Here is a 12,652-nt window from a genome sequence, read left to right on the forward strand (position 1 = left end):
GTGCTGAGGAACTGCCAGAGCGAGGAGCGGCTCTGGGGCCGACTTGGCCCCTTGTGGCATTCGCTTTGAGGCTTCCGAGGAGCGTCTGGGTTGGGAGCGCGGCCGGCGGCCACGGGGGGAAGTGGGTGGTGGGTGGGCTGAGAGCAGCTCTGCGGCGAGGCCGGCCTGCCGCCCCTTCCCCCCACGCCCGTCGACCTTGTGGACAGAAGCTTCCCGGGACTCGTCACGCCGGCCGGATGGCGACTGCCGCGGAGTCCGAGGCCTCTCCGCCGACGGACGCGGGCTGGGAAGGCGGCGGCGGCGGAGACGACGAGATGAAGCCGACGCTTCCGGAGCTGGAGTCTTCCCCACAAAATGGCGGCGGCGGCCTCACCATCGCGGAGCCCGGCGGCGGCGGCGGCGGCGGCGGCGCGGGGCCCGAGGAGACCGCGGCGGCCGACGCCACGCCAAGCCTCAGCCACGAGCAGCCCCAGGGCTTCCCCGAGGCGGGCGCGGCCGCTCTGCCCAAAGGCCCGGAAGAGCTCGAAAAGCCTCTTAGGAGGAGTTTTCAGATCCCCAGGAAGAGCAGAGAAAAGAAAGGTGGTGCCTCTTCTCCCCAACCCCTCTTTCCTTCTCCCTCCATCTTTTCATTAGAACCTCTCTGTCTCCTCTTCCCACACCCATCCGAGACACGTAAACACGCACTCAGCGCCCGCCGCCTCTCCCCTCCTGCCTCGGCCGCCCGCTGCTGCGTTGGTGCGAGAGGAAAGCGGTGGAACCACGCTCCGCTGCTCCCTCTCGCCCCGTGGAAGTTGGAAGTAGCTCAGGTTGGAAGCTTGTTCATAAGGCTGCGGCTCCCAGAGAGGAAAAATGGTGCTCGGCGCCCCTTCTTTCCCATCCCTGAAGGCAGAGAAGCTGATGTGTCCTCCTAAAGATGCTTCTGAGAAGTCTCACTATGGAAATAGCCATGGATTCTGGGGCTTTCTCCAAGGCCATTGCGTTCTGAGGACCACAAGTGCTTCTCCCTGTGGAAATTCTTCAGCTATCTGTGTCTACTTGAAATTTGCTTGATGGCAGCGTCTTCCCTTATTTAGAAATTTCCATTAGTAGATGTGATCCATGCACACTGCTGTTTTTCCATCACACTTCATTTTCATATAGATTTTTTTCTTGTTTTTGGAGCATTAAGTAGGTCTCTCTTTTTAAATCCAAACTTAGAGTAGCTCTTCTTTTACAAGAAAGGGAAGGTAGGTTCTTGGTCCAGTGATTTCCCTGTGGGAAAAAATGAGATAAGTTCGCTTATGCCCAAGAGTCTCCAACTTGGTCTTGAACTTTAGATTAAAAAAAATTTGTCTTAGTTTTTGAAACCAGTATGGGAACAGTTATATTAATTATGCTTACCTTTTTAATTGTAATGCCATATTGTAAAACTAAAAATTAGTATTACTATTTTCTATTATTAGAGTACTATTTCTGTCTATCCAGTATTCTTGGATATTCTGGATTTGGTTTGAAGTTCTTACCCTACCGTGTTTCAATTTTTTTTGTGGTTTACTTTGGAAAACAATAGGGATTTTTTTTTTGGTCATTTGAATTTTAGTGAAGACTTACAATCTTGGACTGAAGCATTGTGCACATGCGTAACAGCTCCATTTGCACAACTGCAATGTTAGAACCTTTTATCAGTTAGGTACAAATAAAGTTCATTTCTATTTGGATGACAAAGCCAAGGAAATACTTGGTGTGAGAAACCATGTTAACAGAGATGAAGTTAAGCTTCATCCACTAACATGAGGAATATTTCCAGAAATAAGTTTAATGACGTGTGCAGTATTTTAGGATGGTCAGGATGGTCAGTTCTTTTGGTATATTTACATGAGATACATAGTTGTCGAAATGAGATAAGTTAGATGCCTGTGTGAAATTACTGGTTGGTAGAGAATAGGTTGGAAATATACATGAGCTCTGGTTTTGAGGGTAGGAGGTTTGACACTTTTTCAACTTGATAAAAGCCTGTTTGAAGTCTATTTTAGGTGTCTTAAGAATATGGACAAACCATGACATACCTTTTATCTTAGGATCAGAAAATGGGGTTAGAAACTCTTAAATTTTGGTATTAAATGTGGGGAGGAGCAATTTTGTGTGATTTTAAAATTAGATAAACGAAATCCAGAGGTGATTGTGAAATAGGATTCACTAAAACACATTGAAAGTGGAAGTAGTTGAGGAATTAGGAAATATAAACCCTACCAGTTTTCTCCCTGGAGGTGGATACTACTTAAGGAAAGTTTGTATTTTCCATTTTCACTTAGAGATAAAAGATTGTTATCTTTCACTTGTAAGGAGGGTTGTAGGTCAGGAAAATATATCACTGGATTTTTTCATGTTTAGTGAAAATGAGTAGTTTTTGTCTGTACACTGAGCAGCAGTACATGCAGTCCAACAGCAATTTATGTAGAACTTAAATAAGTAGTTAGTTTACCACCATAGATTTTTTTTATCATCTAAGCTGGGAGAAGTTAGTGCCTGAATTTCAACTTTTTTTTTTTTTTTTTTTTTTTGGTACCGGGGATCGAACTCAAGTCCTTGTGCCTGCATAGCAGGCGGTGAAACCACTGAGCTAAATCCCCGGCCCTCAACTTTTTTTCTTAAAAAAAAAAATCAAAAATAGTGCCGGTACTGATGACTTCATGCTTTCAGCATTATTTAAGAGTACTGAAAGGGTAAAGACCACTTGTGTAGGATTTGGCTAGGTATTGTTAGTTGGGACCATCTAAATCTTACTGTGGAGATTTTTATTAGGTACAACTGCTTGAACTTTTCAATTTCAAACTACTTTTCCAATGAAATTTAAGATTAGGACTTTAAATTTTTTTATGCCTTAAAGGTAAATACTCTGCAAATATAATTTGAAAAAGTTCTTTGCCTGATCTTGATGGTACCATAAATCCAAAGTACTGCCATTCTAATTGAGTAGTAATATTAGCACACACTTATACAATGCTTAAAAAATTGTGGGCATTGTTCTAAACCCTTTACATAGTATTTACTTAGTACATGAATATTTAAATTTCAGTCCTGTGTGATAGGTACTATTCCCATTTTATAGATGAAGAACCATACTGAGAAGTGACTTGTGACTGTGTCACTTGTCTCACTGACAATGAAGTTAGAATTTGAACTTAAGATTTTTTAAAATCTAAAAATAACTTTTGATCTGACCTATTTGTATGGAAAAAAAGGTTTTTTCCCCTCTATTTAATTAATTTTTTTTTTTTTTTTTGGAACCGGGGATCAAACTCAGGACCTTGTGCTTTCGAGGCAGGCAGCAGCACCACTGAGCTAAATCCCGGCCCTATTTAATTTATTTTTTAAGACAAGGTCTCATTCTGTAATTCAGGCTGGCCTTGAACTCACTGTGTAGCCCAGGTGGCCTCAAACTCATGGCACTCCTCCCTCATCCTCCCAAGTGCTGGGATTACAGGGGTGTGCCACCATGCCTGACTTCCCTTATTAAATTTAGAAATATTTAATATGTATTAAACCTTGGAGAATTTTTACATGGGTAAATTATGTCCATCATAGACACATTTAATAAGTACTTACAGATTGAATGGCCTGTTGACTGATGGCATATGTACTATTGTTTTAGGTATTTGTTGTATGTATGTATGTATGTATTTTGGGGGTTTTTTTGGTAACAGGGATTGAACTCGGGTCCTTGCGCTTGCCCAGCAGGCGGAGAAACCACCGAGCTAAATCCCCGGCCCGGTATTTGTTGTATTTATTGGTTGGGTTTTCTGTAGTGCGAAGAGGCACAGTCTTTACATTTAAACTGTAGAATTGGATTTTGTTAGTATGTTTCCCCATCTCCATCTTTTATTATAAGTCCAGTAAGTCAAATTACTAGATTATTAAGTAAAATTGTTATTATATTTGGTAGAGTTTTCCCCTACAAAGGACTTGAGAAATGGAGTAGTGTTGATACACTTTTTGGAAAAGATTTATTGGTTAATGTTTTCTGTAGTGAAAGGGAGTCTCAAGGGAAACTCCACTGAGAGTAACAAGGGAGCCTCAAAAACTACCTGCTCTCACTCTCTGGTTTTCATAATGGTTTAGCAAGAGAGTTGATGACTAATTCTACTTCCTGATCCCCTTTTCCCTCAAAATTTGCAGTTATCATTTTGAAGCTCCTGGGGTCAACTCTCATTCTTAAGGAAATTTCCATGGTGTTGCAGTAGTTGGATGTGGATGTCTGGATTCTGAGAACATAGATCTCCCTACGTAGAAGTAAACCTGAGCAGGAAAGTATAGGCACAACTTAAGTCATTCACATAGAACACATAATAGGTAAATTATAGGTGGTGGAGGTAAAATTTTCCTTAACCAGTCCTTACCTCAAGTCAAATTTTAGTTGGTACTGGTTTCTCTATCTCTACCAGTATAGTTGTTCCTAATTCTGCACTAAGTTCAACCTTGTTAATTTAGAGATAAAACACCTATTCCTGAAGAATTAAGTACGTAGTAATTTTTTTTTTTTCCCATTTACTTGAGACATAGTCTTACTATGTAGACCAGGCTGGCCTCAGGAGGCTTTCTTCAGTCTCCTGAGTGCTTGGCTTATAGGCATTCGCTACTACACCTAGCTTAGTAATACTTTCTTATACTAAAGAAAAGTGATTTTTAAGAAAGTATTGTAATTATTGTGAATAACACAATTAGTGATTAAATCAGTTATCAATACCAGTAGGTATCAGCTGTAGACTCATGAACTACAGAACACCTTTGATCCCTATGCTTGCTAATTACTTCCTCCTCTTCCATGCATTTCTTTCAAATCAGAAAACTTTACAGTAATTTATACTATTTGTATGTTGGATAGCAGTGGTCCATCTTTTTGAAGTTTAGTGTGTTTTTATATGTAGATACAATTTTTTTACATATGCATATGTGCATAATACCAAAATCTGTGTTAATACTAAATAAATTGATAAAAGTAATTCAGGAAAATGTTTCTTTAAGGAACAAGTACTTACTAGTGGTGACCTAAGTTTTATGTCTGTGTCAGCTGCTAAAATATAACCTCCAATTCTTGAATGTTACCTATAATTAAATAATTTTTTGATGATAGTGTGATAGCATACTGGGAGCCACACTTTAATTTCAGTTCAGGTTCCTTTCGCTCTCTTTTTTTTTTTTGGTGTGATACTGGTTATTGAACCCAGAATTACAATATTTTCACTCTGAGCTACATCCCTAGTCCTTTTTAGTTTTGAGATTGGGCCTTGCTAGGTCTAAATTGCAGTCCTTTTATCTCTGCCTCCCTGGTGCTGAGATTATAGGCATATACCATCCAGTTCTGATTCTTAAAATATTATTGGTTTCCTCATCTGACTTAAAAATCTGAGTGCCCTTTTAAATCTGTTTGTCAGTCTCATTAAATAACATCTATGATGATCAGTTTGTCAGTAGGGAAACCTTGTAGAAAATAACTTAGCCATCTTTCTGACTTGCTTTTAATTGGAATTAAGCAAAAGTATACATTTCTTTCCATGTTTAGTATATATGTTGCCGAAGTGTGCATAAAATTATACATTTCTTAATGTGAAGTTGCTATTGCTTTGGCCTGTTATCTCTGTAGGAAAATTAGAAAACTAAGAGATTTGCAAGAAGATGTATGTGAGGTTTGAAAGAGGATACTGTAATCTTAGGAGTCAGAGTCTTTGTTCTTCATGGCTAATTGGCTGTGCCTCAGTCCTGTATGCTTTTTCTGGTCTATAAAATAACATTTTTCCAGCTCTTGACTTGATTGGAGATTCTGGCTCTAATATTCATTTATATACATCTTTGTTTTACTTAGATTTGTAGCCAAACATCTTGAATTTGAACCTCAGCTTCCCTGTTCATGCACTGTTCATTCTTGGACCAACTCAGCTAGTAGCTCTCTCAGTTTTATTTGAGAAATTAGTATATTGAATTACATAGGGTATTTTTTGATGTTACAAGACATAATGCATGTAAAGGTGTTACTATGTGAAAAGTGGTAGTGACCTACTGATAGACACAGTAACTGTCAGAACCTAGAAAATACTGTATTGGTATTGTCTTCTAAGTGGAACGATGATTCATATGAGTCTCATTTGGATAGTCCAATGATAGTTTATTGTTTCCTCAAGTAATGACCCATAATTGAGATTATATATATGTATGTGTGAGATACAGATATAGATATACGTGCTTTATTTTTTGCTTTCTTTAAAAAAATGACAAATACTGTGTTTTAAAGGAGATAAAATAGACCACCAGGGAATGTACATTCAGAAGATGAATCAGTAAATTTCTAAACTACCATTATCAACATTTTCACTTGCAATCCTTAAAAATAATTATAGCATAATTTTATTTTTGTAGAAATAATCATTGGAAAATATTAGGGAAACTAACTGGCTTAAATAGTAAGGCCATTGAAGTATTCAAAATATAGTAAATCCAGATTTATGAACATTTGAGTTGAGAACTTTCACAGGTGTATAAGATTCACTTTGTTGGATTACGAACAAATCCAATTTACAGGTGTTGTCTTAGAATGGAACTCATTCGTAAGTTGAGTACTTACTGTACAAAACACCTAGGACACAAGTATTGTTAGACCTAAAATCATACAACTCCTTTTTTTTTGTTTTGGTACCAAAGATTGAACTCAGGACCTTGCGCTTGCCAGACAGGTGCTGTGCTGCTAAGCTACATCCCTGGCCCTGTACAACTGTATCTATATTTTCATTTGCAAGGATTTTTTTTTTTCCTATTGTCATTCTTGAGTACATTTGCCATGACTACATAGAATGTTGCTTTGTATTGACTTGGAAATGCTAAATAGTTTTGATGAAAATTTGAAGGTTTATGCAAATTTATATTTGATTAATTTTTACTTATGATTACTTCGGTGGAAATAGCATTAGGGCAGGTTAACTAAGGAGAACTTCGTTTATGTAGAGTTACCAGTTTTCATAGAAATTTGAAGCCAACCGATACTTCCTTGGTAGATTTTAGGTATGTGAAGTCACTTTGTCAGTATAGAAGCAAAAATTATGCATAAAAATCAGATGACCTATTTTGGATGTGAAAACTTAAAAAGACTTTCAGATGCTGTTTCTCTTGGCAAGTTTTTCACAATTTAGTAGAGACACTTGTCACTAAAATGTTGGTTTATCCTACTACATTCTGTAAAATCTAGTACATACTATGAAACGTTGGAGTTGAGACTGTATTTTTCTTTTCTGAGCTCATTTTTTAAATTATCACATTAATGAGTGAATCTTATTTTAAATGGCAGTCATTTTGGTAGTTATAGATTATATTTGTATTCAATATAAAAAAAAGTCTTGGCAAAGTTTATTCCCATTTCTTCCTTCATTTCAACTATTCAGCCTCCTTGGGGCTAGCATTCACATTTTTATCTACTAATATTTGGGAAAGATGAGTAATGAACAAAGCAGATGCAGTTCCTGTTCTCATGAAGCTTAAAATCAGTAGAATGTTGAATACATCTACAAATTGGATTGTAGGACACTTTGTGTTTAATAGTCTTGTTGTGCTTAAATGCTTTTTAAAAAGCTTAATATTTTGTTGGCATTACTCTATTGACGTCATTTTTTTTTTCCCTTTGTTTTGGTACTGGGGATTGAACTCAGGTACTTGCACTTGTGCTTGCGAGTCAGGCTGTGGAACCACTGAGCTAAATCCCTGGCCCATGATTGTTTTTTTTAATTGCCTTACTCTGTTGACATTCCTTTGTGTACTTGCAGTCCCAAAGTAGGTAACCAGTTTTATGAATACTGTCATTGAAAAAAACATTTTTTAGGGCCAGGTATTTAGCTCAGTTGTTCTGCTGCCTGCCTCGAAAGCAGAAGGACCTGAGTTCGATCCCTGGTACCAAAAAAAAAAAAAAGAAAGAAAAGAAAAGAAAAATACATTTTTGAAAATAGACATTTCTATAACATGGTTTGTTAATGAATGGATGTATCTTTAGACAGTGTGTCTTTTAAATAAAACCTAATAATCATGTGTAGAAAATACAGTAAAAACAGCTTACGTATAAGCTTCCACATGGCATACTTTTAAAATTTGTACAAGTAGAATACTTTGCAGTAGTGACCCAACAGTATTTTGATTCAAGATTGATTGGCCCTTACTAGTGTTTTAAAAAAGATAATGAATACAGTGTAAGTTAGAATGAATAGTTCTGTCTACAGTGAAAAACAAATGGTTTCTTTTTGATTTGGGGAAAAAAATTAACAGATTTAATGTTTGAATTCTGTTGGTAAATTAAAATATTTTCATGTGTAAATTTGAAATTTCAGTTCATTAGACCAGTAATCCCAAAGAATACCTTGGATATTTGGAGTTGAGTATTCAAAAATTAAATGGTGCCAGGCGTGGTGGCACACCTCTGTAATCCCAGCACTTGGAGGCTGAGGCAGGAGGATTGTCATGAGTTCGAGGCCAGCTTGGGCTACATAGTTAAGGGCCAGCCTGAACTACAAAAGGAGACCCTGCCTCAAAAAACCAAAAAAAAATTAAATGGAATGTGAAATGATTGAAGGCATGAGAAATAACTTACTGTCTTATTTTTACACCACATGGTATGCTTAAAACTTTGTCCATGAATTGTCTCATATATGGTATGTGGCATATAGTATTAGGATAGCCAGAGTTCTCCATTTTACAGAGAACTGAGCTGTTGTTTGGTTGTTTATATAACATCCACAAAGCAAGTGAATGGTAAGTCTAGTTTCTACTACGAAGCTTGGCTCCAAAAGCTTCATATCGTAGCATTTTGTTATCATATAATAAATGTCCTACTTTGTATTGGTAATAAAATTCTTTGGATGCAGTGTACCATATTACTCCCAACTTTAGTACTAAATGCAGCCATTATATAGATAACAAATGTGTTAAATATTTTTATGCTTTCACTTAAGGTATGAACATTTAGTTTGCTGAAATAACAGTCCTAGATATACTTCTTCAGCATAATATAAAATAGCTGAGACAAGTTGATTACCTGCATAGATTCTTAAGATTTAGGTTGCCTAATATAGCATGCCTAAGGCACAACAATTGCAGCCTTATCTTTTTTTGTAAGGCTAAATCTCATCGCTAAAGAAACTCATCAGTCCAGGCTACTAGTTAATTTTTTTTCAGTAAGTTAGTATCTCTTTTGAGTGTCACAAAATAAAATAACCTTAAAAAAAATAACCTTGATACCTTTTTTCATTTATTGAGAGTTAGATTAACCCACAAAAATAGAAGCTACGTGTAAGATGAAATAAATCTTAAATTTAATAATGTTTTTTATTTTAGCACTTTTCCAGCCATTAACTCCAGGCTCTCGAGAATTCGAAGATGTTTTAAATATTCTTCATTCATCTTACCTTGAGCCATCTTCAGTGACAAATTTTCACTACAAACGTGCGTGCTTGATACATAATGAACTTTTGGAAAAGGAGGTATGTTGTAAGTTGCACTTTTAAGATTCTTTTCAGAGCCAGTTAACCTGAAAAAAAATCCTTTCCTCTAGAAATTAGTTTTTAAGGAAGCCCAAATTATGGAAGGGTAAATAAGTTTTAAATGGCATCTCTTTTGTCCCTTAAATATTGTTGCTGTACACTGCATTTATCTGCCATGTTAAATTCTTATTAATGAGTAATTATGCAAAATAACTTCCTGACATTGTTTTATGCATAGGGATAGCTTACTTTGTCATGGTTAATTATAAATCCATAAAGCTTTTTGCTCTTTGAGAATGTTAATTAAATGTCTAAATTGGGGTAAAAAAATTTTTGAAAGGATATAACTTTTTTCTTGAAATTGCTTGGGGGGTTGGATTGATTATCTTGGTTATCTTATCATTAGTGGAAATTCTTAGGGGAACAGTTGAGCATATTAGTGAATTTAAGATTCATGTACAAATTTGATATTTGAGTTTCAATTTAGGAAAAGTAACATTCTGAGGTAATATAAATGAGATATTTAGACATTTAATGGTGCTTTTTTTTGGAGACAGTGTTTCACTGTATGGTCTAGGCTGGCCTTGAACTTTCAGTGATCCTCTTGCCTAAGCCTCCCCAGTGCTGGGAGAGTGCTGAGACCACAGGCATGCCATCACACCTGGCCATTGCTTTTTTTTTTTTTTCTTTTCCTATTTCTCTTCCTTCCATCTTCCCTCTCCCTCTTCTCTCCTTCTACCACCTCTCTCCTCTCTTCCTCTCTTCAGCCCACCCCCTTCGGTTCTGGGGAATGAACTTTTTCAGAACCAGGGTACATTCTTAGCTCTTTTTTAAAAAAATTTTTGAGTCAGTATTTTTCTGAGTTGCTTTGTTGCCTAAGTTGGGCTCAAATTGCTGTCCTTCTGCCTCAGCCTCCTAAAGTGCTGGTAGGCATGCACCACCATGCATGGTATTAACATGTATACTTACTAGTGGTTGTGAAATATAGTACTGATTGTATTTTTGTAAGTTGGTTAATGAAGTGTTACCAAAATTAATTTGAAAGACTCCCTAGAGGGTATTAATGTTAATAGCTCCTAGAGAAAATGAAAACTTGGGTAGTTTGATGTGGTTTCTTGTATGATAGGGATTATTTGTTAATTTCAGGTAAAAATTTAGTTTGAAAGTATGTTAATTATATTATTAAAGAGCAGTAATGGCCTGAATGCTAATAAAAAATGTCAGATATTCTGTGTTTTGAATATAAATCTGTTTGTATCTAAAAGTGAAAGCCTGCAGTTTTAGGACGACAACAGTTTTCTTTTTAATCATGTAAATTGCTCTTTAATCATGTAGATATGTAAGTATGTACATCTTTTGTGCTTGGCATTGAGAAGATTTATAAGGAAATTAAACATTTTTCCTTAAGTGAGTTTATAGTCTAGAAGTAGTTGGTCACTCAACAAATTCATTTTTCATTTTAAAAATGTTTTTATTAGTACATGTTTGTGATACATATACAATTGTCCTTTTTACTTCCCCTTACCGCTCCTCTCCCCCCTCTTCCTTCATCCCTAAAGCCCCTTCTCATCTGCAGATGTTAACAGTAAAGCACTTAGCATTTACAGTGTACCTTGTTAAAATGGAAGATACATAGATAATTAAGCATGAATTTATAATCTATGAAGAATTACAGTATGATAAAAAATTTTAGAACTTTTAATTAAAATTCGTAAATACTAGATGCTTATTCTAGTATTTGCAGGTAAATAGTAATCTGATTCTAGTATCTGGGGTAAAGAGCCAGTAATGGGGAGAAAAAAATTGAAGTAGAAGGAGAGAAAAGATCATTGCTACTTTGGTAGGTTTGGGATTTCCTGGAAAAAATTCTTGAAACTCTTACCTTAACAAAACACAATCTCCACACTGATTTTCACAGTGGTTGCACCAGTCTGCACTCCCACTAACAGTGGAAAAAGGTTCCTTTTTTCCCTACAGCCCCTCCAGCATTTGTTATTGGTTGATTTCTTGATAGCACCCATTTTTTCTGAAGTGAGATGGAATCTCAGCACTGTTTTAATTTGCATTTCACAAATGACCAGTGATGTTGAACATTTTTTCATATGTTTATTTGCTGTTTCTACTTTGTCTGAGAAATGTCTATTCATTTCAGATGCCCATTTTTGGATTGGGACTTTAAATTTGGGGAGTTTGATTTTTTTTCTTTTTTGAGTTCTTTATATATTCTAGATACTAGTCCTTTGAGGAACAGGTGGTAGAATTTTTTCTCCCACATTGTGGGTTTTCTCCACTCTGTTGGTGGTTTGTCTTGCTGTGCAAAAGCTTTTTAATAGGATGAGATCCTAGTTGTTGATTCCTTTTTTTTTGGTACTGGGGATTGAACCCCAAGGCAGGGGGTGGCACCACTAAGCTCAATCCCTGGCCCCCAGTTGTTGATTCTTTGTGGTAGTTCCCATTGACTGAAGTTTTGTTCATAAAGTCTTTTCCTACCTCAGTGTCTTCAAGAGTTTTACCTAATCTATCTTCCAGCAGGTTTAGCGTTTCTGTTTTAATACTTAGATCTTTGATCCATTTTAATTTTAGTTTAGTGCATGGTGAAAGATAGGGGTCTAGTTTTAATCTTTGGCAAGTTGAAGCCCAGTTTTTCCAGTACCATTTATTAAAGAGACTATCTTTCCTCCATTTGAGGGTATTTGGCTCCTTTGTCAAAGATGAGGTAGCTGAGAGTGTTCGGAGTTTTTTCACTTTTTCTAATCTATTCCACTGACCCTTGGGTCTGTTTCTTTGCCATTGTGATGCTGTTTTATCACAGTAGCCCTGTAGTGGAGTTTCAAGTTGGGGATTATGATATCCCCTGCTTTGCCTTTGTTGCCTAGGATTGCCTCTGCTATTCTAGGTCTCTTTTGGTTCCAAATGAATCATTTGGAGATTCCTCAGAAAATTAAAACTAGAGGTCTCCATTTGACCCGGCTGTTCCTCTTTTTGGTATCTTCCAAAAAGAATTAAAAGCATCATACCACAGTGATACATGTACACCCATGTTTACAGCAGCACAGTTTGTAGTAGCTAAATCTTGGTAACAGCTCAAATGCCCATCAACTGGTGATTAGATAAAGAAGATACGCTTTTTTTAATATATGTAAAATGGAGTACTGCTCAGCCGT

General features: G+C 36.8%; 1 protein-coding gene across 6 annotated transcripts in view; it reads left to right on the top strand.

Moving 5' to 3' along the window:
* The first annotated feature begins 236 nt into the window (after positions 1-236).
* Positions 237-12,652, top strand: part of Tasor (transcription activation suppressor) — a 49,431-nt gene continuing 37,015 nt past the window's right edge. For all 6 annotated transcript variants that reach the window (XR_015439180.1, XM_087181495.1, XM_087181492.1 and 3 more), the window contains exons 1-2: positions 237-579; positions 9,343-9,488. Coding sequence is in view for 5 of the 6 variants with exons in the window: in XM_087181495.1 (XP_087037621.1) it covers positions 237-579; positions 9,343-9,488 (489 nt within the window). In the remaining variant the exon portion in view is untranslated. The remainder of the gene's footprint in view (positions 580-9,342; positions 9,489-12,652) is intronic.

This window comes from Heterocephalus glaber, unplaced genomic scaffold, assembly GCF_053883595.1.
Source record: "Heterocephalus glaber isolate CG9 unplaced genomic scaffold, H.glaber_assembly_v1.0 deba00001472, whole genome shotgun sequence".
NCBI classification, from domain to species: domain Eukaryota; kingdom Metazoa; phylum Chordata; class Mammalia; order Rodentia; family Bathyergidae; genus Heterocephalus; species Heterocephalus glaber.